Source organism: Salvelinus fontinalis, chromosome 17, assembly GCF_029448725.1.
Source record: "Salvelinus fontinalis isolate EN_2023a chromosome 17, ASM2944872v1, whole genome shotgun sequence".
Taxonomy (NCBI): domain Eukaryota; kingdom Metazoa; phylum Chordata; class Actinopteri; order Salmoniformes; family Salmonidae; genus Salvelinus; species Salvelinus fontinalis.
This window is the reverse complement of record NC_074681.1, coordinates 25,579,344-25,602,205: the sequence shown is the minus strand read 5'-3', so window position 1 is coordinate 25,602,205 and position 22,862 is coordinate 25,579,344. Positions and strand designations below refer to the sequence as shown.

The 22,862-nt window shown below is 42.5% G+C and overlaps 2 protein-coding genes across 3 annotated transcripts; one reads left to right on the top strand and one right to left on the bottom strand.

Moving 5' to 3' along the window:
* Window positions 1–1,008: 1,008 nt before the first annotated feature.
* Window positions 1,009–6,209, bottom strand: LOC129814040 (cytochrome c oxidase assembly factor 1 homolog). The gene is made up of 5 exons (XM_055866799.1): window positions 6,121–6,209; window positions 2,909–3,062; window positions 2,618–2,769; window positions 2,430–2,506; window positions 1,009–2,301 (listed from the first exon to the last, which is right to left on the bottom strand). Exons 2-5 carry the CDS (start codon window positions 3,000–3,002, stop codon window positions 2,184–2,186), a joined length of 441 nt encoding a protein of 146 aa, XP_055722774.1. The 5' UTR covers window positions 3,003–3,062; window positions 6,121–6,209; the 3' UTR covers window positions 1,009–2,183.
* On the top strand, window positions 5,918–16,470 carry LOC129814039 (biliverdin reductase A-like). 2 transcript variants are annotated; one of them, XM_055866797.1, is made up of 7 exons: window positions 5,918–6,358; window positions 8,814–8,934; window positions 11,628–11,747; window positions 12,963–13,060; window positions 13,226–13,333; window positions 14,317–14,485; window positions 14,675–16,470. In XM_055866797.1, the coding sequence occupies exons 2-7, from the start codon at window positions 8,816–8,818 to the stop codon at window positions 14,952–14,954; spliced, it is 894 nt and encodes a 297-aa protein (XP_055722772.1). In that variant the 5' UTR covers window positions 5,918–6,358; window positions 8,814–8,815; the 3' UTR covers window positions 14,955–16,470. The 2 variants fall into 2 exon arrangements, with proteins under 2 accessions (XP_055722772.1, XP_055722771.1); XM_055866796.1 differs by having other exon boundaries at window positions 5,922–6,362.
* Window positions 16,471–22,862: the final 6,392 nt, after the last annotated feature.

Genomic DNA, 22,862 nt, shown 5'->3' with positions numbered 1-22,862 from the left:
ACGTCATTGATGCAGTTATTAATGAAGCCGGTAACTGATGTGGTAAAGTGCTCAATGTTATCGGATGAATTTGGAACATATTCAAGTCTTTTCTAGCAAAACAGTCCGGTAGCTTAGCATCTGCTTTATCGGACCACTTCTGTACCACACGGGTACTTCCTGCTTGTTGGAGTTTTTGCTTGTAAGCAGGAATCAGGAGGATAGAGTTATGGTCAGAAGGAAGGGCAGGGGAGAGCTTTGTATGCATTTCTGTGGCTGGAGTAAAACTGGTCCAGAGTTTTGTCGCCTCTGGTTGCACAGGTGACATGCTGGTAGAAATGGGGTAAAACTGATTTCAGTTTCCCTTCATTAAAATTAATGGCCACTAGGAACACAGCCTCTGGATGTGCATTTTCTTGTTTGTTTATGAGTTGATAGTAGTGGCTGCCTACACCATAGGATAATGCAAAACGACGATGCCCGACCCCGAGACTGTCTCAGGATGCGAAGGCCGTCTCCAAGCGGTTCAGGTTCCCTTCTGATAGATGGGTATGAGCACTCCTATTGTAGATGGACTCTTTACTGATTGTATATTGTTTACCACATGTAACGGATGTGAAATGGCTAGCTAGTTAGCGGGTGCGCGCTAGTAGCATTTCAATCAGTTACGTCACTTGCTCTGAGACATTAAGTAGGGTTGCCCCTTGCACTGCAAGGGCCGCGGCTTTTGTGGAGCGATGGGTAACGACCGTGCTTCGTGGGTGACTGTTGTCGATGTGTGCAGAGGGTCCCTGGTTCGCGCCCGTGTCGGGGCGAGGGGACGGTTTAAAGTTATACTGTTACACACACACCACACTGTTTCTACTCTACAAGCCAAACTATATCTCTGTTTGCCTGCATTGCCTTTTAATGCATTAAACTCCTGACGTTGTTTGTTTGGTGCCATTCTTTCACTTTCTGTTTAATATTGTGGTTCATGTTTAGCTTGTTTGCCATTCTTTTCCTAATGTTCATACAGTATGTTCAGAATTCACAAGTACAATTTATTTTGCTATCATAACTTGTATAAAGCCATATGACTGTTTATTTCCAGTTTATTTTCCATGTTTTACAGATCTCATTTTCACTGTAAAATGTCACATCCAAATAAATAAATCTGAAAACATAGAACAATACCTCCTTTTGAGAGTTGGGAGACAACATTTCTGGTTGTTCAGATACTGTACAGTACAACTGGAACCATTACCTAAATGTTTCTCAAGTGCTGGATATTATGATATGGCTTTGGACTAAGCAATTACCAGTGTTGGGGTGTACTGAACTAAATGTGGTTCAGTTAGTAATTAAACTACATTTTGCACATTGTGGTAGTTCAACTAAATTCAAATAGTTGTAGTGTTTTCAGTAGTTAATTACTTTATTGCCACCTAGTGGTGTAGGTAACTAATAGAACGAAACACTACATTTTTTGCAAAAATAAAATATGGGTGAAGTAGGCAAGAATTTCCTTAATTTTCAGACCTGGCTAATTCTCACCTGAAACAACATTTTCTTTGTGATTAATAGGACAAATTGCACGTTCTGTTAACATCTTATTACAGAGTTATCTGTTCTTGCTATTTGTATTCTGTGACATTGCAGATTGAGTAATATAGTTTACTTAACATCTTCCAGTGTGAAGTAATTGGTGGCTGGTAAACTCTTTTCAGAGTAGCTTCCCCAACACTGCCAATTTACATTGTTAATCTGGAGAAATGTTTATAAGATGCATTGTATTATACTAGGAATTTGTTTTTGTTTTTTACCACTGCATATGACACAATTGCTGCGCTGTTATTGTCCTTTCATTCTCCCAAGTAGGATGAACATTTTGCTCAGGACAGCACTGAGCAAAATGAATATGCATGATATTATGGACATAGCACTTTTTTCATTTTCCCTGTATGTAAATGTTATGTACACAGTAGCATCAATAAACATTGGTCAAATCATCAACATTACTGTGGTTATTCCAAACCAAGAGGCAGCTTGTGTATGCCCTTTTGCCTAAATAAGTGTCCAGCACTGCACTCTGGTGCTTTTTTCAAATATGACTATCTACACTTCAATTCATAAAGCTATGGCGACACCATGCCTGATGACATGGGGACAATTGCAGGAGTTCTACCTTCATCACACTGTAGTTTTGGTGACTGGTGAGTAGATCAGGAGGACCAGTTGCCTGTCTCAAGTCCTTCTGTCTTATTTGGTGGTGGTGTGAAGGTGAGAAGGTCAATACGCTGACCCTCTCTAAGCTGCAGCACTGCCTGCGTTAAATTCCACCTAGTGGCGCCAGGGAAAGAGAAAAGGGTACTGTATGAAGAACAACAGCATTCAATTGCATTATATAGATCAATCCATTTCCTCTAAGAGTGTATTTATATAGAATAATATTGATGAAGAGTACCTACCCAAGTGTTTGGGGGTCTCTTACTGAAGATGTGTAGAGGTAGCCACCATCTTTAGATCCTGTCACTGGGATTTTGATCTGAAACATAAAAAGTAATATTAATATCTTGCAAACAGTGATGGATAATGGTACTGCTGGTGATGCTTCTAGTTGGTTCCCATACAGGAGGAATGACCCCCAGAGAGCTACCTCAGCAGTGTAAGGTTCCACCCGGTTGTGTCGGTCAGACAGGTGGATGTTGTGGACCTTCAGGGGTGGTGCTCCCAGACTGTCCATGGCTGTCTGGTTGGCTTTCAGCTGCTCCAGGGCTAGACGGTGGTAGTCCGACCGCGAGAAGTTCTCTAGCAAAGAAAACAAAGAGTGGCAGGCAGAAATACTTACATGAGCACATTTTGCTTTCATTCACTTTCTTACATTCACTCTCTAACATTAAAGAACAATGAATGATCCATGGCAACACCTACACTGAGTGATACTTACTTTGCAGAAGGTAATACATTGTGCCGCAGCCAGCACCAGTCAACAAGGTGGTGTAGATGGCCATCTGCTGAAGTTTGCTTGTGGAGACCCTCATGATTGTTGCTTAGAGTAGCAAACTCACAGTACCAGTGACAAGAATACCCTGGGGAGTGGACTGTTTAATGACAGATATACAAGTTATAAAGACGTTCTCCAAAATTTACAAATTCCACAAAACACATATATTTTTTAACCAAAAACCATCTCACATTTCATCTGAATCTTTGAGTCAAAAGGAGCATACATTCAGATAATTTGCACAATTGATCATCCAACTCATAAAATAATCATATTTCTATTGGATCTGTTACTCTTTATTGTCGTCGTTATTAAATCTGTTTTGTTAAAGGGATAGTTCACCCAAATTACATTGGTTTCCTTACCTTGTAAGCTGTCTACGGACAGCAGTCCATGCTTTGGTTTTGTTTACTTGGCCACTGTTTACTTGGCCGCTTTTTAGCATTTTTTTTGGCATCAATATCACCTATATTAACATTTCCGTGCTTCATGTCCACATCAACTGTAAGTAACTTCATTGAGTTACACAATACATTTTTGTTGATACTTTAGGATGATTTTGACACGAAGCACAGATTAAATCAAAGCATGGATTTGTGTCCTACCTTGTCCATAGACTGCTTACAGGGCAAGGAAACAAATATATATCTTTCTAATTAGGGTGAACTATCCCTTTAAAGCTAAGATCTTTAGTTGAAACAATAACAAAGGGTCGCCCCGCCTGTGTTTTAGTAAAAAGCTGAGTGATGGGCCTGGAGAAATGTAACCACTCTCAAATGTATAGACATAGCTATGGATGCAAAGACTGACAATCCATGATAAACATAATTATAGATTTAACAATGTTTTGAAGCTATACAGTGTTGACATTTACATTGTTTACAATCATTTGGCCTAAAACAAGCTTATATTTTGAGTTCTGATGGGGTACGACCATTGAACTAAGCTCATGAGGTATTTATAAGTCATATTCCTCAATAATCAATAGCCTTATTAACTGATAAGTCCAAAAATGGATGTAGCAACTAAGGATTCTAATTTTAAGGGTAGGTCAGACATTAAAATGACAATTTCCTCTTTTACTGACCACATTCTGTGTGACTGGGTGCAGTAGGCCTATAATTGTACAATGAAAGAATGAGGTTTGGGTAGGGCATTATTTATATATATTTTAAAAAGTAGACAGGGAGAGAGTAACATTCCAGTGTCTAGGAGCAGAGAAAGACAAGACTACTTAAAACACAAGACTACCCTGAGAACCCACTTAAGACCTCACACAGGTACAAATTTGCACATTACAGGGCCTATAGAAAGTCTACACCCCATTGAACTGTTTTCACATTTTTCTGCCTTTAATGAAATCTAAAAAGGGATTACATTAGATCTTTTTCCTACAGGTCTACACAACCTGCTCCACATTTTCAAAGTAAAAGAAAGTTATGAAAAATGTTCCCCAGTTCCTGCCTGTGACAAGCATACCCACAACAATACTTAAAAATACATAGGGATCAACAACTTTGCATTATCTCCATATTACTGGCCTGTATGACAAAATGAAAAGAAAGACGCCTGTGCATCTTACATTATTATTGGCTTTCCAATAGGTGTTGAGTGTTCCTGGGTGGTCTAGTCTCAGTACTGACTTAAATTTGCTTGAAAATAAAGAACAAGGTTTGAATATCGCCGTCCATCAATGATTCCCCAAAAAATTGAATGAGCTTCAGCAATTTTGACAAAAACAATGGATATATGTCGCCCTGTTGTGCAAAGTTGGTGGAATTTTTATAAAAATGATTCACAGCTGCAACAGCTACCAAAGGTGCTTCCACCAAGTACTAAGTTAGGGGGGTAGAGACTTATCCAATTTGGAAAATGTTCTATGACTTTCTATCACTTTGAAAATGTGGAGTAGAGTAGGTTGTGTAGATCTGTATGAAAACAAATGTAATGTAATCCTTTTTAGATGTAATTTTCGGACAGCAAAACGTAAACAGTTCAAGGGAGTGTCGACTTTCTATAGGCACTGTATTTCTTAAAATGATCCCCTACAGTATATTCATATTAGTGTCAATCTATACTGATCAAAAATAGAAATGCAACTTATAAAGTGTTGGTTCCATGTTTCATGAGTTTACATCCTGTTAGTGAGCATTTCTCCTTTGCCAAGATAATCCATCCACCTGACAGGTGTGGCATATCAAGAAGCTTATTGAAACATGATTATTACACAGGCTCACCTTGTGCTGGAGACCATAAAAGGCCACTCAACACAATGCCACAGATGTCTCAAGTTTTGAGGGAGTGTGCAATTGGCATGCTGACTGCATGAATGTCCACCAGAGCTGTTGCCAGACAATTTCATGTTAATTACTCTACCAAACGTCATTTTAGAGAATATGGCAGTACGCCCAACCGGGCCTCATAACCGCAGACCACGTGTAAGCAGGCCAGCCCAGGACCTCCACATCCAGCGATCACCTAACGCCTACGGGATTGTCTGAGAACAGCCACCTGGACAGCTGATGAAACTGATGAGTATTTCTGTAATAAAGCCCTTTTGTGTGGAAAAACTCATTCTGATTGGATGGGCCTGGCTCCCAAGTGGGTGGGCCTATGCCCTCCCATGGCTGCGCCCCTACCATGGATTAGGGCATAATGCATTTCAATTGATTGATTTCCTTATATGAACTGTAACTCGGTAAAATCTTTGAAATTGTTGCGTTACAATTTTTTGTTCAGTAACGTTATAGGTTAGGCTTCTTGTGACATCGCCATCTAGGGTATTCAAAGTGCAATTAGTATTTTGGGGGTAAGCGCAACCAAGGATTGCACAGTAGCGCAGCCTTGGAAATTAATTCAAGCAAAACGTTCTTGTAGTCTGGTGTAGGAATTTCGTTCGAAGACTTTTACAACCAAATTAAATTTAGAGGAAAATGCAATACTCTAAAAATATATTTCAGACTGTCATCTACAACAACAGTTCAAGAAGAGACTGAACTGAGGACATTAATGCTGTATTTATGGGAGTCGCCATATTGCTACCTAAATCTAACCTAAAGCTGGCTTGGGCTGAAACCAGTCATTGGCTGAAACACATCCATACATTTTAAAATACATATAAACGTTATGTAAATGAACGAAAATATAATAATTACCTAGTGTCGTAATTTGTTTTTATAACAAAAAATGCAACCACATAAGAGGCGAGACGTCCATATCACGTGATGAGACTTCACGTTCTATGTACACGTCACACGCAAGCTGTCTAGAAAAAAAAACTGTTATGAAAGTTGTTACACAGTTATATCACCGAGACAAGAGCTCGACAGAAGCATTTTATTCACATAACCGAGTCATCTGCGTCAACTGTCGTCGAGGACAATACATAAAAGAGTAGGTAAGGACATCAAGCTTGTATGTAAACCAGTTTTAATTAGTGCTGATTGCGGAACTAATTCAACAAGGACAGCATTGCTGCCAGGAAATTCGTGAAGTTGTACGTGTGTTCCTGTATTTGTGCTTGATGTCATGCAGAACATAGACTTACCATTTATGTCAATTATGAAATTCCTTGTCTAGTTTAAGTTACTTGTGTAAATCAATGGATACCTCGAATGTTCCTATTATTTGTAATGGTTTGCATTTGTAATGATCAGCACCCCACTCTAGTTCTAGTTTATATCGCGGGGTTGAATTTACTAAGCTACACCTTATCCATAACAGTGCATCCCACCATGATAGCTAACGTTAGTGGACTCATTATTACACTGCACCATTTTAGGTCTGATAGGAAGGAAGCCTTTATCAACTGTGCACATTGCACAAAGACCCAAGATAAATCCTGGACATACAGTGCATTCGGAAAGTTTTCGGCCCCTTGACTTTTTCTACATTTTGTTAAATTACATCCTTATTCTAAAATGGATTAAATACTTTCCCCCCTCATCAATCTACACACAATACCCCATACTGACAAAGTGAAAACAGGTTTTTAGAAATGTTTGCAAATGTATTCACACTAAAAAACATACCTTATTTACATAGGTATTTAGACCGTTTGCTATGAGACTCAATTGAGCTCAGGTGCATCCCTTTACATTGATCATCCTTGAGATGTTTCTACAACTTGATTGGAGTCCACCTGTGGTAAATTCATTTGATTGGACATGATTTCGAAAGGCACACACCTGTCTATATAAGGTCCCACAGTTGACCGTGCATGCCAGAGAAAAACCCAAGCCATGAGGTTAAAGGAATTGTCCGTAGAGCTCTGAGACAGGATTGTGTCGAGATACAGATCTAGGGAACGGTACCAAAACATGTATTCCGCATTGAAGAACACAGTGGCCTCCATCATTCTTAAAGGGAAGAAGTTTGGAACCACCAAGACTTCCTAGAGCTGAACAAACTGAGCAATTGGCGACGAAGGACCTTGGTCAAGGAGATGACCAAGAACCCGATAGTCACTCTGACAGAGCTCCAGAGTTCCTCTGTGGCGATGGGAGAACCTTCCAGGAGGACAACCATCTCTGCTGCACTCTACCAATCAGGCCTTTATGGTAGAGTGGCCAGACGGAAGCCACTCCTCAGTAAAAGGCACATGACAGTGCACTTGGAGTTTGCCAAAAGGCACCTAAAGGACTCTCGTACCATGAGAAACAAGATTCTCTGGTCTCATGAAACCAAGATTGAACTATTTGGCCTGAATGCCAAGCGTCATGTCTGGAGGAAACCTGGCACCATCCCTATGGTGAAGCATGGTGGTGGCAGCATCATGCTCTGGGAATGGTTTTCAGCGGCAGGCACTGGGAGACTAGTCTGGATCAAGCGAAAGATGAACGGCGCAAAGTACAGAGAGATCCTTGATCCCTGCTCCAGAGTGCTCAGGACCTCAGACTGGGACGAAGATTCATCTTCCAACAGGACAATGACCCTAAGCACACGGCCAAGACAACGCAGGAGCGGATTCGGGACAAGTCCCTGACTTGAACCAGATTGAACATCTCTGGAGAACCTGAAAATAGCTGTGCAGTGATGCTCCCCATCCAACCTGACAGCTTGAGAGGATCTGCAGAGAAGATGGGGAGAAACTCCCCAAATACAGGTGTGCCAAGTTTGTAGCGTCATACGCAAGAAGACTCGAGGCTGTAATCGCTGCCAAAGGTGCTTTAACATAATACTGCGTACAGGGTCTGAATACTTATGTAAATGTGATATTTCAGTTTTGTATTTAATACATTTGCTGAAATTTCTAAACATGTTTTCACTTTATCATTATGGGGCCACTGTGTTCTTGGGGACCTTCAATGCTGCAGAAATGTTTTGACATTACACAATCCTGCCTCAGGGTTCTACGGACAATTCCTTCGACCTCATGGCTTGGTTTTTACACATACGTGCACTGTCAACTGTGGGACTTTATATAGACAGGTGTGTGCCTTTCCAAAGGTGGCCTTCGTCTGCACTGAAACCGCTGCGCATGAGGAAATCAGGTAAAACTCTCTCACTGACCCCATGTCTCTGACAGTCCTCCAATCAATAGAATTTACCACAGGTGGACTCCAAGTTCTAGAAACATCTCAAGGATGATCAATGGAAACAGGATTGAGCTCAATTTCGAGTCTCATAGCAAAGGGTCTGAATACTTATGTAAATAAGGTATCTTTTTACATTTTTAATACATTTGCAAACATTTCTAAACACCTGTAATGTAACAAAATTAGGAAAAAGTAAAGGGGTCTGAATTCCGAATGCATTGTAAGTTGGATTTGACAGAATTGAAAGGAGCAAAACACCGGTTTCTTTCTCACCATTTCCTTCACAACTCCCTGTTCCTCTCTGCTGTCAGACATGTTTGGTTCAGTAGTGGTGGGCATCGGGACGGCAGGGTTTGTGAGGATCAGGGACATGCTAGCCCCTCTGCCTTCCAGTGCAGCTGAGAAGCTCAGTGTCAAAGGATTCATTTCCAGGTGAGGCACCAAGACATCTCATTGTTTGCTGACAGTAAAAAAAAAAAAACGAAAATAACAATGGTTGCAATATACGAAATAAATAGAAACCTTGTGCACAGCAGTGTGTCCAGTTGCTGGTTTTGGCAGGAACAACTAGTATTAAAAACAATAGTAAAAAGCGCACGCTGAAAAAAAGAGATGGCCGACCTTGATTTTAGTGCTTATTTATTTTATACACTGAGTGTACAAAACATGAACAACATCTTCCTAATATTGAGTTGCACCCCCTCCTTTTGCCCTCAGAACAGCCTCAATTCATCTGTGCATGGACTCTACAAGGTGTCAAGTGTTCCACAGGGATGCTGGCCCATGTTGACTCCAATGCTTCCCATAGTTGTCAAGTTGGCTGGATGTCCTTTGGGAGGTGGAACACTCTGATACACACACAAACCTGTTCGGTGTGAAAAATCCAGCAGTGTTGCAGTTCTTGACACAAACCAGTGCGCCTGGCACCTACTACCATACCCTGTTCAAAGGCACTTAAGTATTATGTCTAGCCCATTCACCCTCTGATTGTCACACATACACAATCCATGTCTCAAGGCTTAAAAATCCTTATTTAACGGGTCTTCCCCCACTTTCATCTAAACTGATTGAAGTGGTATTAACAAGTGACATGAATAAGGGATCATAGCTAGCTTTCTCCTGCATTCATCTGGTCAGTCTGTCATGGAAAGAGCAGGGGTTCTTAATGTTTTGTACACTCAGTGTATATTTGCAGTGCAATGACCTTTTGTTGCACTGAAAATAGGAAATAGATAAGCACTAAAGTCAAGGTCAGTCGCCTGTCATTTTTCACTGGGCGCTTTTTAACTTCTGTAATACTTCAATATTGTAGAGTGAAGCTCCAGACGATCATATTACGTGATCTTGTTTAATGGTGACATATACACTGCTCAAAAAAATAAAGGGAACACTTAGACAACACAATGTAACTCCAAGTCAATCACACTTCTGTGAAATCAAACTGTCTAATTAGGAAGCAACACTGATTGACAATAAATTTCACATGCTGTTGTGCAAATGGAATAGACAAAAGGTGGAAATTATAGGCAAGTAGCAAGACACCCCCAATAAAGGAGTGATTCTGCAGGTGGTGACCACAGACCACTTCTCAGTTCCTATGCTTCCTGGCTGATGTTTTGGTCACTTTTGAATGCTGGCGGTGCTCTCACTCTAGTGGTAGCATGAGACGGAGTCTACAACCCACACAAGTGGCTCAGGTAGTGCAGTTCATCCAGGATGGCACATCAATGCGAGCTGTGGCAAAAAGGTTTGCTGTGTCTGTCAGCGTAGTGTCCAGAGCATGGAGGCGCTACCAGGAGACAGGCCAGTACATCAGGAGACGTGGAGGAGGCCGTAGGAGGGCAACAACCCAGCAGCAGGACCGCTACCTCCGCCTTTGTGCAAGGAGGTGCACTGCCAGCGCCCTGCAAAATGACCTCCAGCAGGCCACAAATGTGCATGTTTCTGCTCAAACGGTCAGAAACAGACTCCATGAGGGTGGTATGAGGGCCCGACGTCCACAGGTGGGGGTTGTGCTTACAGCCCAACACCGTGCAGGACGTTTGGCATTTGCCAGAGAACACCAAGATTGGCAAATTCGTCACTGGCGCCCTGTGTTCTTCACAGATGAAAGCAGGTTCACACTGAGCACATGTGACAGACGTGACAGAGTCTGGAGACGCCGTGGAGAACGTTCTGCTGCCTGCAACATCCTCCAGCATGACCGGTTTGGCGATGGGTCAGTCATGGTGTGGGGTGGCATTTCTTTGGGGGGCTGCACAGCCCTCCATGTGCTCGCGAGAGGTAGCCTGTCTGCCATTAGGGACCGAGATGAGATCCTCAGACCCCTTGTGAGACCATATGCTGACACATGCACATTTGTGGCCTGCTGGAGGTCATTTTGCAGGGCTCTGGCAGTGCTCCTCCTTGCACAAAGGCGGAGGTAGCGGTCCTGCTGCTGGGTTGTTGCCCTCCTACGGCCTCCTCCACGTCTCCTGATGTACTGGCCTGTCTCCTGGTAGCGCCTCCATGCTCTGGACACTACGCTGACAGACACAGCAAACCTTTTTGCCACAGCTCGCATTGATGCGCTATCCTGGATGAACTGCACTACCTGAGCCACTTGTGTGGGTTGTAGACTCCGTCTCATGCTACCACTAGAGTGAGAGCACCGCCAGCATTCAAAAGTGACCAAAACATCAGCCAGGAAGCATAGGAACTGAGAAGTGGTCTGTGGTCACCACCTGCAGAATCACTCCTTTTTTGGGGGTGTCTTGCTAATTGCCTATAATTTCCACCTTTTGTCTATTCCATTTGCACAACAGCATGTGAAATTTATTGTCAATCAGTGTTGCTTCCTAAGTGGACAGTTTGATTTCACAGAAGTGTGATTGACTTGGAGTTACATTGTGTTGTTTAAGTGTTCCCTTTATTTTTTTGAGCAGTGTATAATCACTGACCTGTCCTGTACTCGATCACAGAGGCAGCAGCTGGGATGTGTGGATGACTTTGTTGCGTGCACACTGTAGCAAACCTTTACGCAACGGGAACAATTCAACTGTGCTCTTGACAAGTTCATGTAGTCTGTGTTTCACTCCATTTCAAATCAATTTTCCGCTACTGAATACAACTCTGTCTTCCCATAGGAGGATCCTAGAGGAGCAGCAGGGAGTGAAACAGATCACTATCGAGGATGCCCTGAGGAGAGATGACATAAAGGTGGCCTTCGTCTGCACTGAAAACGCTGCGCATGAGGAAAACATCAGGTAAAACTCTCTCACTGACCCCATGTCTCTGACGGTCCTCTGTGGTAGTTGTTTAGTTATCCCTTCATCAGTTTTGTTTCTGTCTGAAGTGCTCTTACACAACAGAGCTATAGTTTCACCATGTTACAAATCACCACTAGGAGTCAGCACTGGAACACGTGTCAAGCTTCAGTACACTGTTGCTTTTCTTTCTCAGTCCACTGAGGCTCAGTCTGTCGGTTAATTAACCATTCATTGACCCTGGCCCATTTACCAGGCCCTCAGACAAACTGTCTAACAGTTGTAGTTCATAAGCTATGTATTATACAACGTTGGGACACTGAGCCACACAGTAACACAACAGTTTAGCAAGTTGTTCAAGATATCGTCCATGACCCTCATAGGTGCTTCTTTGTAAATCGATCAGGTAACATCTGAGGAGGTTCTGGAGCTGTATCAACAAATGTTGCCCGGGGGGCTCCTCTGGCATTCACATTATCCTGAGCAGTCTCCTCCCTCTCCCACAGCTGATTACAATATGTGTAGCTGTTTGATGTCCACCTCTCAAACCCTGGAGAGCATGACCAAGGCTACTGCTCTCTAATGGCCCTCATTATGACTGCAAACTGTAGTGAAAACACACTCTTAAATTATGCTTTCTACTCTCCCTCTCACTGCTAAATGTTAGGAGTGTACAGAGAGGCATAGACAGGCTGTTAAATAATGGAGACTTATTTTAGGCTGGTTAATGAGGGGTATTGAGAACATAGTCATCATGTTTCACTGCTAGACAGTTCCAGGCTAACTGTCTAAATGGAACAGCAGGTACTGCCCTTCATACTATAAAGGAAATGAAAAGTAAAGGGGGAAAAAAGGCCTGAAATGTTCTTGAACTACTTTTTCATATAGGATACTTCATTATCTTCTTTTGTTGTCAATTTAATTGGAAGCAATGTTTTTGAGAAAGTTACAAGGAGTTTAAGAGTGGTCAATGTGAAGTTTTCCAAACTCTGAACACCCTGGGTTATTGAAACATTGACCGACGGCTCTTACTGAGAAGTTTGGGATATTAAGTTACATTTGAGTTGTGCATCTCCCTAGTACAGAAGTCTTTTTAAATCTTCTTCATAATTTCTACTAGTGTTCTGTTGAAGCAAGATCTCTTTGACACCCTTCTTGGCTACTCAAACAAACTAAATTACCCTATACTATTTTGCATGTTCTAACGGAGCACAGGGCATTTCTGGAAGCTGGGAAGCATGTCTGTGTGGAATATCCTATGGCCATGACACACAAGACTGCCGTGGACCTCTGGGACCTGGCTCAGGAAAAAGGTGAGCTGGACATAATCATTGGGAGAGATGTATTTTGGTTAATTCAAAGTGTAGAGAAGACATGGTGAAGTATTGATGACATTATGGGGATGATGTAGTAGACGCGTATCTTAACTAGTACTGATCACCTATGTATTTAATGTTCTATGTCTACTATGTACCTAGGAGTGGTCCTGCATGAGGAGCACATAGAACTCTTGACAGCTGACTTTAAGCAGCTGAAGAAGGACATAGCAGGGAAAAAGCTGGAGGAAGGATCCCTTCACTTCACAGGTGAGAGACAGACTGGAACAGGGAGTAAAGCACAAATACACAAATATCCCAGCACCACTGATGCATCACCTCAAATACAACACTGATACATCACCTAAAATACAATACTTGCTACAGAAAATAACTGCATAACATGTATCAATTTGATGTACATCGTCCAGGTCACAGGGTTCGGAATGAATATTTCATTCCAGAGCTTTTGATATAGTATAGCTCCCATCAAAGTGACTTGTAAAATGTTTTCTCAGTCTCCACAGTACACCCATTGGGGTTGATGTGAAAGAGAGCCAGCCTGTGGAGAGAGGCAGGCAGACAGGTCTCTGGTGTGAAATACAGCAGGGTGTTATTGATGAAGTCTAGAGGTGCATGTCAAACAGCACCCTATTCCCTACATGGTGCACTATTGTCATTGGTAGTGTACTACATAGTGAATGGGGTGCCATTTGGGATGCGGAATAGCTCTGTTCTATTTCATCAGAGCACTGCTGGGGAACAAGTTAGTTAATGCATATGAATGGGCTTCTCCTAAAGCAGCCGTGACTGAATAATAAATCATAGTTATCAACTTGAAACGCTCCACACAACCTCAGATGACAGACAATATTTTATAGCGGCTGACTTTTGACTAAGAATCGTAGCGGAGAGCGAGTGGAGGAGCCAGAGGGAGTAGTTTCTGACATTTGAGTCAGGGCAGTTTTAGGAGTTAGACTGTAGGAGGCAGCAAGCACCAAATGAAATATAACTGTATCTGTTGGGAAATTCACTTCAATGGTTCATATTCATTTTATGCTTTATGGTGTGATATAACAGCACCACAACAGTGTATGTACTGTAATGTGATGAGTACAAAATCAATACAAAAGGCAAAATGTGTGCTAACCAGTCCTAAACATGACCAGATGATGATTGACAATGAGCCATTGGATTACATGTCCCTTTACAACTACTTCTGACTGTAGTTTTCCTATGTGTCGTCTTGATAGGAGGTCCTCTGAAGCCGGGCTTTGGGTTTCCAGCTTTCAGTGGCATCGCCCGGCTTACCTGGCTGGTGGATCTGTTTGGAGAGCTGTCTGTCACCGCTGCCAGCATGGAGGAAGACCAGGAGAACAAGTACATGAAGATGACCACTCAACTCATGACTAAAGAGCAGAAGTATGTACTGTACATTAGAATCAAGTAATAATATCAGATAACGTGTCCTTCACAACACCTCAAACCTAGCTATTCGGCCAGCACCAAACATAATTGCCTTTATTACATCTAAAGAAAATACTGGTAGTCCAGCCCTGAAACTTTGGGTTAACTATAACCTCCTTGTAACATCTTATGGTTTTAATACAGGCCTCTCATGTGGATTGAGGAAAGGGGTCCTGGCCTGCCCAGAGTGAAGAATATCAACTTCCGCTTTGACTCATGCACCATGACCCAGCTTCCCCCGGGTACCAGGGAGCCGGTGGGTCTCTTCATGCAGGACCTGGTGCTCTTCAGTCAGAAGCTGCTGGGCCAGGTGCCCCGTGACCAGCTCCATGCCGAGCGCCACAGGGTCCTCCACTGTCTGGAGCTGGCCGACCGCATCCAGCAGCTGAGCCAGCAAGGCCAGGGATCAGCCCAGAACGCCTAGAGACACAGTGGGATCCCAGCCTACCGGGGGGCCCCAGCAAAATTACAGTAACTTTTCCAAAATTCCCAGGTTTTCCCAAACCTAAGCAACCCTAAGCCTACTGGTAGATGTCCAAGCGCACAAGATCCGGACATAAATAAGCCTTCTACAGTACAGCTACTGTAACCTGCTGTACTACTGACAGACGCACTCGCAACGTCTTTGAAATGTTAAGGGATTTTATTCATAAATGAGGGAAAGGAGATGTGCAATGCCTTTCAGAAACACATAGGTCTCTAAGGCATGTCACCTTTATTATATTAGGGTTAGGCTGTTACTCACAACCAACCTCATATGTACAACATCTTCACATTGATGAAAGGTCTGTTAATAGTTTGATGTTTGCATTGTGTTACTTATTCAAGTTAATCTACATTACATGTACTATAACTTTCTGGTGGTTGAACACAGCTCATGATGCTTTAGCTGGTGGTGCTTTTATGTTAATTATTTCTTAAATGACATTTATTGACTTATGTTGTTTAGCTACCGTGCACTCAGAAGTGGAAAGCAAAACAGTGTCATACTGATCCTTGCATGTTCAAATCATTCACTCTCTACAATAGGTGTTTGCCTGATACCTCAGGTAAATATTGCACTGATGAATATTTAGATAGCTCTGGCAGGTGAAAGTGTGTCATTTACACTGCAACTTCAAAGTTGTCAAAATGTTGTTAGACTGCAATTGGCACATCTGTTTTAAAGTATTATTTGATTAATGTTCATTCCTTGGAGAGGGAGTGTATTATCATGTGTTGACAAATTGACAGTGTTGCTTTATTCTATTTATTCAACCATAAAGCGCCGTTTTTATTTACAAAGACGTGAAGGCACGGCTGAAACCACTGCCCTGGTGTTAGCACTAAATAAATCACTCTTGTGATTGTTCTTGCAACGCACTTCCCTTCCCCTCTGTTTCAAAACTACTTCTACATGGCTGATGGTGATGAAACTTAAAAGACAAAATATTCTTTGTGTATGTGAACTTTGAACTGTACACTCCAAAAAGGTTGCAATTCGATGGTAGAACAAGTCCTCCTTTTCTTTGTCTCCCCAGTGACTATCCCTCTGAATGGGGCCACAACAGAAACCAGTATTTCAATGGTCTCCAAATTAGTGTTGCATTTAATTCCGGGATGCTGACAGACTAAATTTGTGCCTTATTGGCCTGCTCAGTTCCCTCCATCGTTAACATCCATGTCAGTCCCATCTAATGATGTCTATGGTTCCATCCCGTGTCACACAAGTACACACTACCCAGTGCGGTTTGGACACTTAACTGGGTGTCACTGTAGTGTTATTAGCAATTTATAGGGAGATAAAATTTCTTCATCAGTTGAAGAAGGAGAATTGTACTGTTATATTGGATTATAATGCCTGAATGTTTACATGTTGAGTGTATTGTAACTGTATAGTTTGCTATAAGATTCATAATTTGCTGGTATCCATATTAATAAAGTGTGCCTGATTGATCATCTTCCTGTATGGTTCTGGATTTTCATCCTTGATGAAATAGTCACAGGGTGTCATAATAGTACATGGTACTTATAGAGCACTTTTTCAAGGACCCAAAGTCACTACAAAAACAAACAAATAAACAGGAGTCAAAACATCAGACTAAACAAGAACATGAGTAAAGAGAGGGATGGGCTCAAGGAAGGGAAAGAGTGTGGTGTGGGGTTGGGATTTGGATACGAACACGGTTTGGGGTAAGGCTTTGGGTTAGGTGCTGCTCAGTATGGTGAAGAGAGGAGTGTTTTTGTAGTGTATTTCTTTGTATGGGGGGGGGGGGGGATTATGGGTAGGCTTTGTCAAAGCGGTGGGGCTTCGGGATGGACTGAAAGATGGTGATGGACTTAGAGCCACAGATTGCTGGAGGGAGGAGCAACCCTGGAGAAGGCCCTGCCGCCCAAGCTCTGGAGCTTTGCCCTGGGGATGACAAGGTGGCCTGCTGTAATTCACACAGGAGTGCATGTGTAGGTTGGTAGGGGAGAATCAAATAAAATGTTATTTGTCACATGCAGATGTTAATGCGAGTGTAGCGAAATGCTTGTGCTTCTAGTTCTGACCATGCAGTAATATCTAACAAGTAATCTAACCTAACAATTTCACAACTACCTTATACACTTAAAGGAATGAATACGAATATCTACATAAAAATATATGAATAATTGATGGCCGAACGGCAAAGGCAAGATGCAGTAAATGGTATAGAGTACAGTATATACATATGAGATGAGTAATGTAGAGTATGAAAACCAGTAAAGTGGCATTGTTTAAAGTGGCTAGTGATACATTTAAATACATCAAGATGGCAAGATGCAGTAGATGGTATAGCGTACAGTATATACATATGAGATGAGTAATGTAGGGTATGTAAACATTAAAGTGGCATTGTTTGAAGTGGCTAGTGCTAAATTTATTACATCAATTTTTCCATTATTAAAGTGGCTAGAGTTGAATCAGTATGTTGGCAGCAGCCACTCAATGTTAGTGATGGCTGTTTAACATTCTGATGGCCTTGAGATAAAACAGCTTCTTCAGTCTCTCGGTCCCTGCTTTGATGCACCTGTACTGACCTCGCCTTCTGGATGATAGCGGGGTGAACAGGCAGTGGCTCGGTTGGTTGTTGTCCTTGATGATCTTTTTGGCCTTCCTGTGACATCGGGTGGTGTAGGTGTCCTGGAGGGCAGGTAGTTTGCACCCGGTGATGCGTTGTGCAGACCTCACTACCCTCTGGAGAGCCTTACGGTTGTAGGCGGAGCAGCTGCCTGTACCAGGCGGTGATACAGCCCGACAGGATGCTCTCGATTGTGCATCTGTAAAGGTTTGTGAGTGTTTTTGGTGACAAGCCGAATTTCTTCAGCCTCCTGAGGTTGAAGAGGCGCTGCTGCGCCTTCTTCACCACGCTATCTGTGTGGGTGGACCATTTCAGTTTGTCCGTGATGTATACACCTAGGAACATAAAACTTTCCACCCTCTCCACTACTGTCCTGTCGATGTGGATAGGGGGCTGCTCCCTCTGCTGTTTCCTAAAGTCCACAATCATCTCCTTTGTTTTGTTGACATTGAGTGTGAGTTTTTTTTTTCCTGACACCACACTCCGAGGGCCCTCACCTCCTCCCTGTAGGCCGTCTCATCGTTGTTGGTAATCAAGCCTACCACTGTAGTGTCGTCTGCAAACTTGATGATTGAGTTGGAGGCGTGCATGACCACGCAGTTGTGGGTGAACAGGGAGTACAGGAGAGGGCTGAGAACGCACCCTTGTGGGGCCCCAGTGTTGAGTATCAGCGGGGTGGAGATGTTACCTACCCTCACCACCTGGGGGCGGCCCATCAGGAAGTCTAGGAACCAGTTGCACAGGGCGGGGTCGAGACCCAGGGTCTCGAGCTTAATGACGAGTTTGGAGGGTACTATGGTGTTAAATGCTGAGCTGTAATCGATGAACAATATTCTTACATAGGTATTCCTCTTGTTCAGATGGGTTAGGGCAGTGTGCAGTGTGATGGCGAATGCATCGTCAGTAGACCTGTTGGGGCGGTAAGCAAATTGGAGTGGGTCTAGGGTGTCAGGTAGGGTGGAGGTGATATGGTCCTTGACTAGTCTCTCAGCACTTCATGATGACGGAAGTGAGTGCTACAGGGCGGTAGTCATTTAGCTCAGTTACCTTAGCTTTCTTGGGAACATGAACAATGGTGGCCCTCTTGAGGCATGTGGGAACAGCAGACTGGGATAAGGATTGATTGAATATGTCCGTAAACACACCAGCCAGCTGGTCTGCGCACGGTCTGAGGACGCGGCCGGGGATGCCGTCTGGGCCTGCAGCCTTGCGAGGGTTAGAAGGTCTGAGAAGGTTTTGTATTTATTATGGATCTCCATTAGCCATGGCAGCAGCTATTCCTGGGGTCCAGCAAAATGAAGGCAGTTATATACTACTCTACTACCACATATCTTCAACACAAAATCCATGTGTATGTGTGTGTATAGTGCGTATGTTCTGTTGTGTGTCTCTTCACAGTCCCTGCTGTTCATATAAGGTGTCTTTTTATGTTTTTTAAATCTGATTTTGCTGCTTGCATTAGTTACTTGATTTGGAATAGAGTTCCAAGTGGTCATAGCTCTATGTAGTACTGTGCACCTCACATAGTCTGTTCTGGACTTGGAGATTGTGAAGAGACCTCTGGTGGCATGTCTTGTGGGGTATGGGTGTCTGAGCTGTGTGCTAGTAGTTTAAACAGACAGTTCGGTGCATTCAACATGTCAATACTTCCCACAACAAAAAATGGTGATGAAGTCAATCTCTCCTCTATTTTGAGTCAGGAGAGATTGACATATATATTATTCATGTTAGCTCTCCATGTACATTTAAGGGCCAGCCGTGCTGCCCTGTTCTGGGCCATTTGTAATTTTCCTAAATACCTCTTTGTGGCACCTGACCACACGACTGGACAATAGTCCAGTTGCAACAAAACTAGGGCCTGTAGGACCTGCCTTGTGGATAGCGTTGATTAGAAGGCAGAGCTGCGCTTTATTATGGACAGACCTGTCCCCGTCTTAGCTACTGTTGCATCAATATGTTTTGACCATGACCGTTTACAATCCAGGGTTCAGTCTCAACTTGCTCAATTTACACATTATTCATTACAAGATTTTGTTGAAGTTTAGGGTTTAGTGAATGATTTGTCCCAAATATAATGCTTTTAGTTTTTGAAACTAACATATTTCTAACTTATTTCTTTCCACCCATTCTGAAACTGACTGCAGCTTGAGTGTTGCAGTGATTTCACTTGGTGTGGATTACAACAGCGTGTTCCAGTTCCCACCAATATTCAGCAACTTCTCACAGCCACTGAAGAAGAGTAGGACAACTTCTACAGGCCAGAATCAACAGTCTGATCAACTCTACGTGAAGGAGATGTGTCACGCTGCATGAGGCAAATGGTGGTCACACCAGATACTGACTGGTTTTCTGATCCACAACCCTATTGTACCTTTTTTAATTTTTTTCCCCAATTTTGTGATTACGATCTTGTCTCATCGCTGCAACTCCTCACTGGGCTCAGAAGATGCGAGGGTCAAGACTTGACAAGATCGCAATTGGATATCACAAAATTTGGGAGACTGTCAGCTTTAATTTGAGGGTATCCATATCGGGTGAATCGTTTAGCAATTACAGCACTTTTGTACATAGTCTCCCCATTTTAAGGCAGCAAAAGTATTGGGACAAATTCACTTATATGTGTATTAAAGTAGTAAAAAGTTAAGTATTTGGTCCTATATTCATAGCATGCAATGACTATACAAATTTGTTGGATTAATTTGCTGTTTGTCTTAGTTGTGTTTCAGATTAGTTTGTGCCCAATAGAAATTAATGGTAAATCATGTATTGTGTCATTTTAGAGTCACTTTTATTGTAAATAAGAAAATAAAAAAATCCAAACACTTCCACATTAATGTGAATGCTACCATGATTACAGAAAGCCCTGACTGAATCATGAATAATGATGAGTGAGAAAGTTAGACGCACAAATATCATACCCCCCAAAAATGCTAACTTCCCCTGTTATTGTAATGGTGAGAGGTTAGCATGTCTTGGGAGTGCGTCTAACTTTCTCACTCATTCCCAATTAATTCAGGATTATCCGTAATCATGATAGCATCCACATTAGTGAAGAAATATTTAGAAACATATTCTTATATACAATAAAAATGGACTCCAAAATGACAGGTGAGACTCAAGAACACGTACGTGTTTGTTGTTTTGCTGTAGGATGCTCACAGGCCTCACAAGACTGGTCTGAAGGGCCCACAGTACCGGTTGAAAACATGAATGGAAGTATATATATATATATATATATATATATATATATATATATAGAGAGAGAGAGAGAGAGAGAGAGAGAGAGAGAGAGAGAGAGAGAGAGAGAGAGAGAGAGAGAGAGAGAGAGAGAGAGAGAGAGAGAGAGAGAGAGAGAGAGAGAGAGAGAGAGAGAGAGAGAGAGAGAGAGAGAGAGAGAGAGAGAGAGAGAGAGAGAGAGAGAGAGAGAGAGAGAGAGAGAGAGAGAGAGAGAGAGAGAGACTGTTTAGTGCCAAAAATAAGGGGTTAAATACATGTAAAAAAATGTGTTTCCTGATCTTTCTTATTTCTCTCAGATATAGAACAGACTCTTCCAAACAAACTTCCTTTCGATTTTTGGGGGGAACTATCTGTTGTTCCATGTAGTGAATCTCCTATTCAATGCGTTGGCATGGGCTAATAGAAGGCCAAAAATAATTTGGAATCAAACTTTTTTTTTTATACAGTACATATATATTTCTTAAAACAATTCCATATAGCTATGTAGTACCACCCACCCATCCTTACAAACTCTTGCTCCTACAAGCCAAGATTATCACCACCTCCCATCCTTGCCCTCTCTTACCCACCCAGGCCTAGTTTATCCCAACCTCCGTCTCAGAAACATTTACACCCCTCTATACATTTACTTACTGATCCATTCCCTTTCAATCACACACAACATACACCCTATACCTCAGCACACCCATTCTCTCCCGCCCGCCCTCCTACACATATTCATATTTACTCTCCTTCTCTCCCATTCATATGCACATACACCACCTACACATACACCCACTCACACACTCACACACACAACCATAGGACAATTATTTACAATTATTGACTTCCTCTTTTATATTGTCTTTTCGTGTCCATGTATCTCATTGGCAACGGCTAATTCTATCATTACCTCCTAGAGAAGAATAGTTACTTGGGGTGTAGATTGTATTGTCTCAATTTATGATAAACTGGTCTTGGGCATCACTGTATGCAGCCTAGTATACATATCGCTTTTTATGTGTTCCCTTTCATACCCATAGTACTGTCGTGAATCGGAGTTGAGACTTGATACCTTTTTTTCCTCCAGTGACTGTCTGATCGGAATGAATCTCTTGTGTTTTTTCCTCAGCTTGGCAGACAGGTCCTGGAAGAATCTAATGGACTGACCATGGATTTTGACTTCCTTTCCACCCTGTGCCTTCAGAATGTTGACTTTGGTCTTATAGTTCCACAGCTTAAAGATGACCATGCAAGGATTTTTAGCGTTCTTCTGTTTCACGCTGATCCGATGGCATCACTCCAGATCCTACGTTGATATATCGATGTCAAGCTCCTCCGATATCAGCATGATCACGTAGATGGAAAGGTCTCATTTTTCCTCATCTTCCAGTAGGAGCAATATTCTCATATTATTTTGTATCATTCTGGTTTTAGAGAATTTGAAGTTAGGATAACCTGAACGTGTCACGGTTTACTAGGAGTGGTGGTAGGAGTCAGGCGCAAAGAGCAGAGGGTTCAGTGATTTGTAGATGTATTTCTCCGGCACAAAACGGTCACGCCAAATACAGGGCGCATAAACACTGACCAGCCCAAACACAGGGCAAACGATCCGGAGAACAATGAAACCACATCCACATCCACATCCACATCCACATCCACATCCACATCCACATCCACATCCACATCCACATCCACAACCGACAGAGAACACAAATAATCCCGCACAAACCTAAACGGGCCTAACAGGCTTAAATAGCCCAAAAATCAAGAAACAAACAGGGACTGGTGCAACTAATAAGACTAAACTAACAGAAAAGGAAAAAGGGATCGGTGGCGGCTAGTAGACCGGCGACGACGACCGCCTAGCACCGCCCGAACAGGCAGGGGAACCATCTTCGGTGGGAGTCGTGACAGAACGTTTTAAAGTTGGCCCTGTAGCTTGTAGGGGCAGGGCCATTTAGAATAGCAACCACTGTATTCCTATGGTTCTCATTCGAACCCATGTTAATTTATGCAAATTAAAAATTTAT

Excerpts from the sequence above, each read along its gene's own strand:
- LOC129814039 (XM_055866797.1), top strand. The coding sequence starts at position 8,816 with ATGTTTGGTTCAGTAGTGGTGGGCATCGGGACGGCAGGGTTTGTGAGG. Across the intron at positions 11,748-12,962 it reads GCGCATGAGGAAAACATCAG|GGCATTTCTGGAAGCTGGGA; the intron begins GTAAAACTCTCT and ends AACGGAGCACAG. Across the intron at positions 13,334-14,316 it reads AGGATCCCTTCACTTCACAG|GAGGTCCTCTGAAGCCGGGC; the intron begins GTGAGAGACAGA and ends TCGTCTTGATAG.
- LOC129814040 (XM_055866799.1), bottom strand. The coding sequence starts at position 3,002 with ATGAGGGTCTCCACAAGCAAACTTCAGCAGATGGCCATCTACACCACC. Across the intron at positions 2,507-2,617 it reads TGGAACCTTACACTGCTGAG|ATCAAAATCCCAGTGACAGG; the intron begins GTAGCTCTCTGG and ends TTTATGTTTCAG. Across the intron at positions 2,302-2,429 it reads AGAGACCCCCAAACACTTGG|GTGGAATTTAACGCAGGCAG; the intron begins GTAGGTACTCTT and ends TGGCGCCACTAG.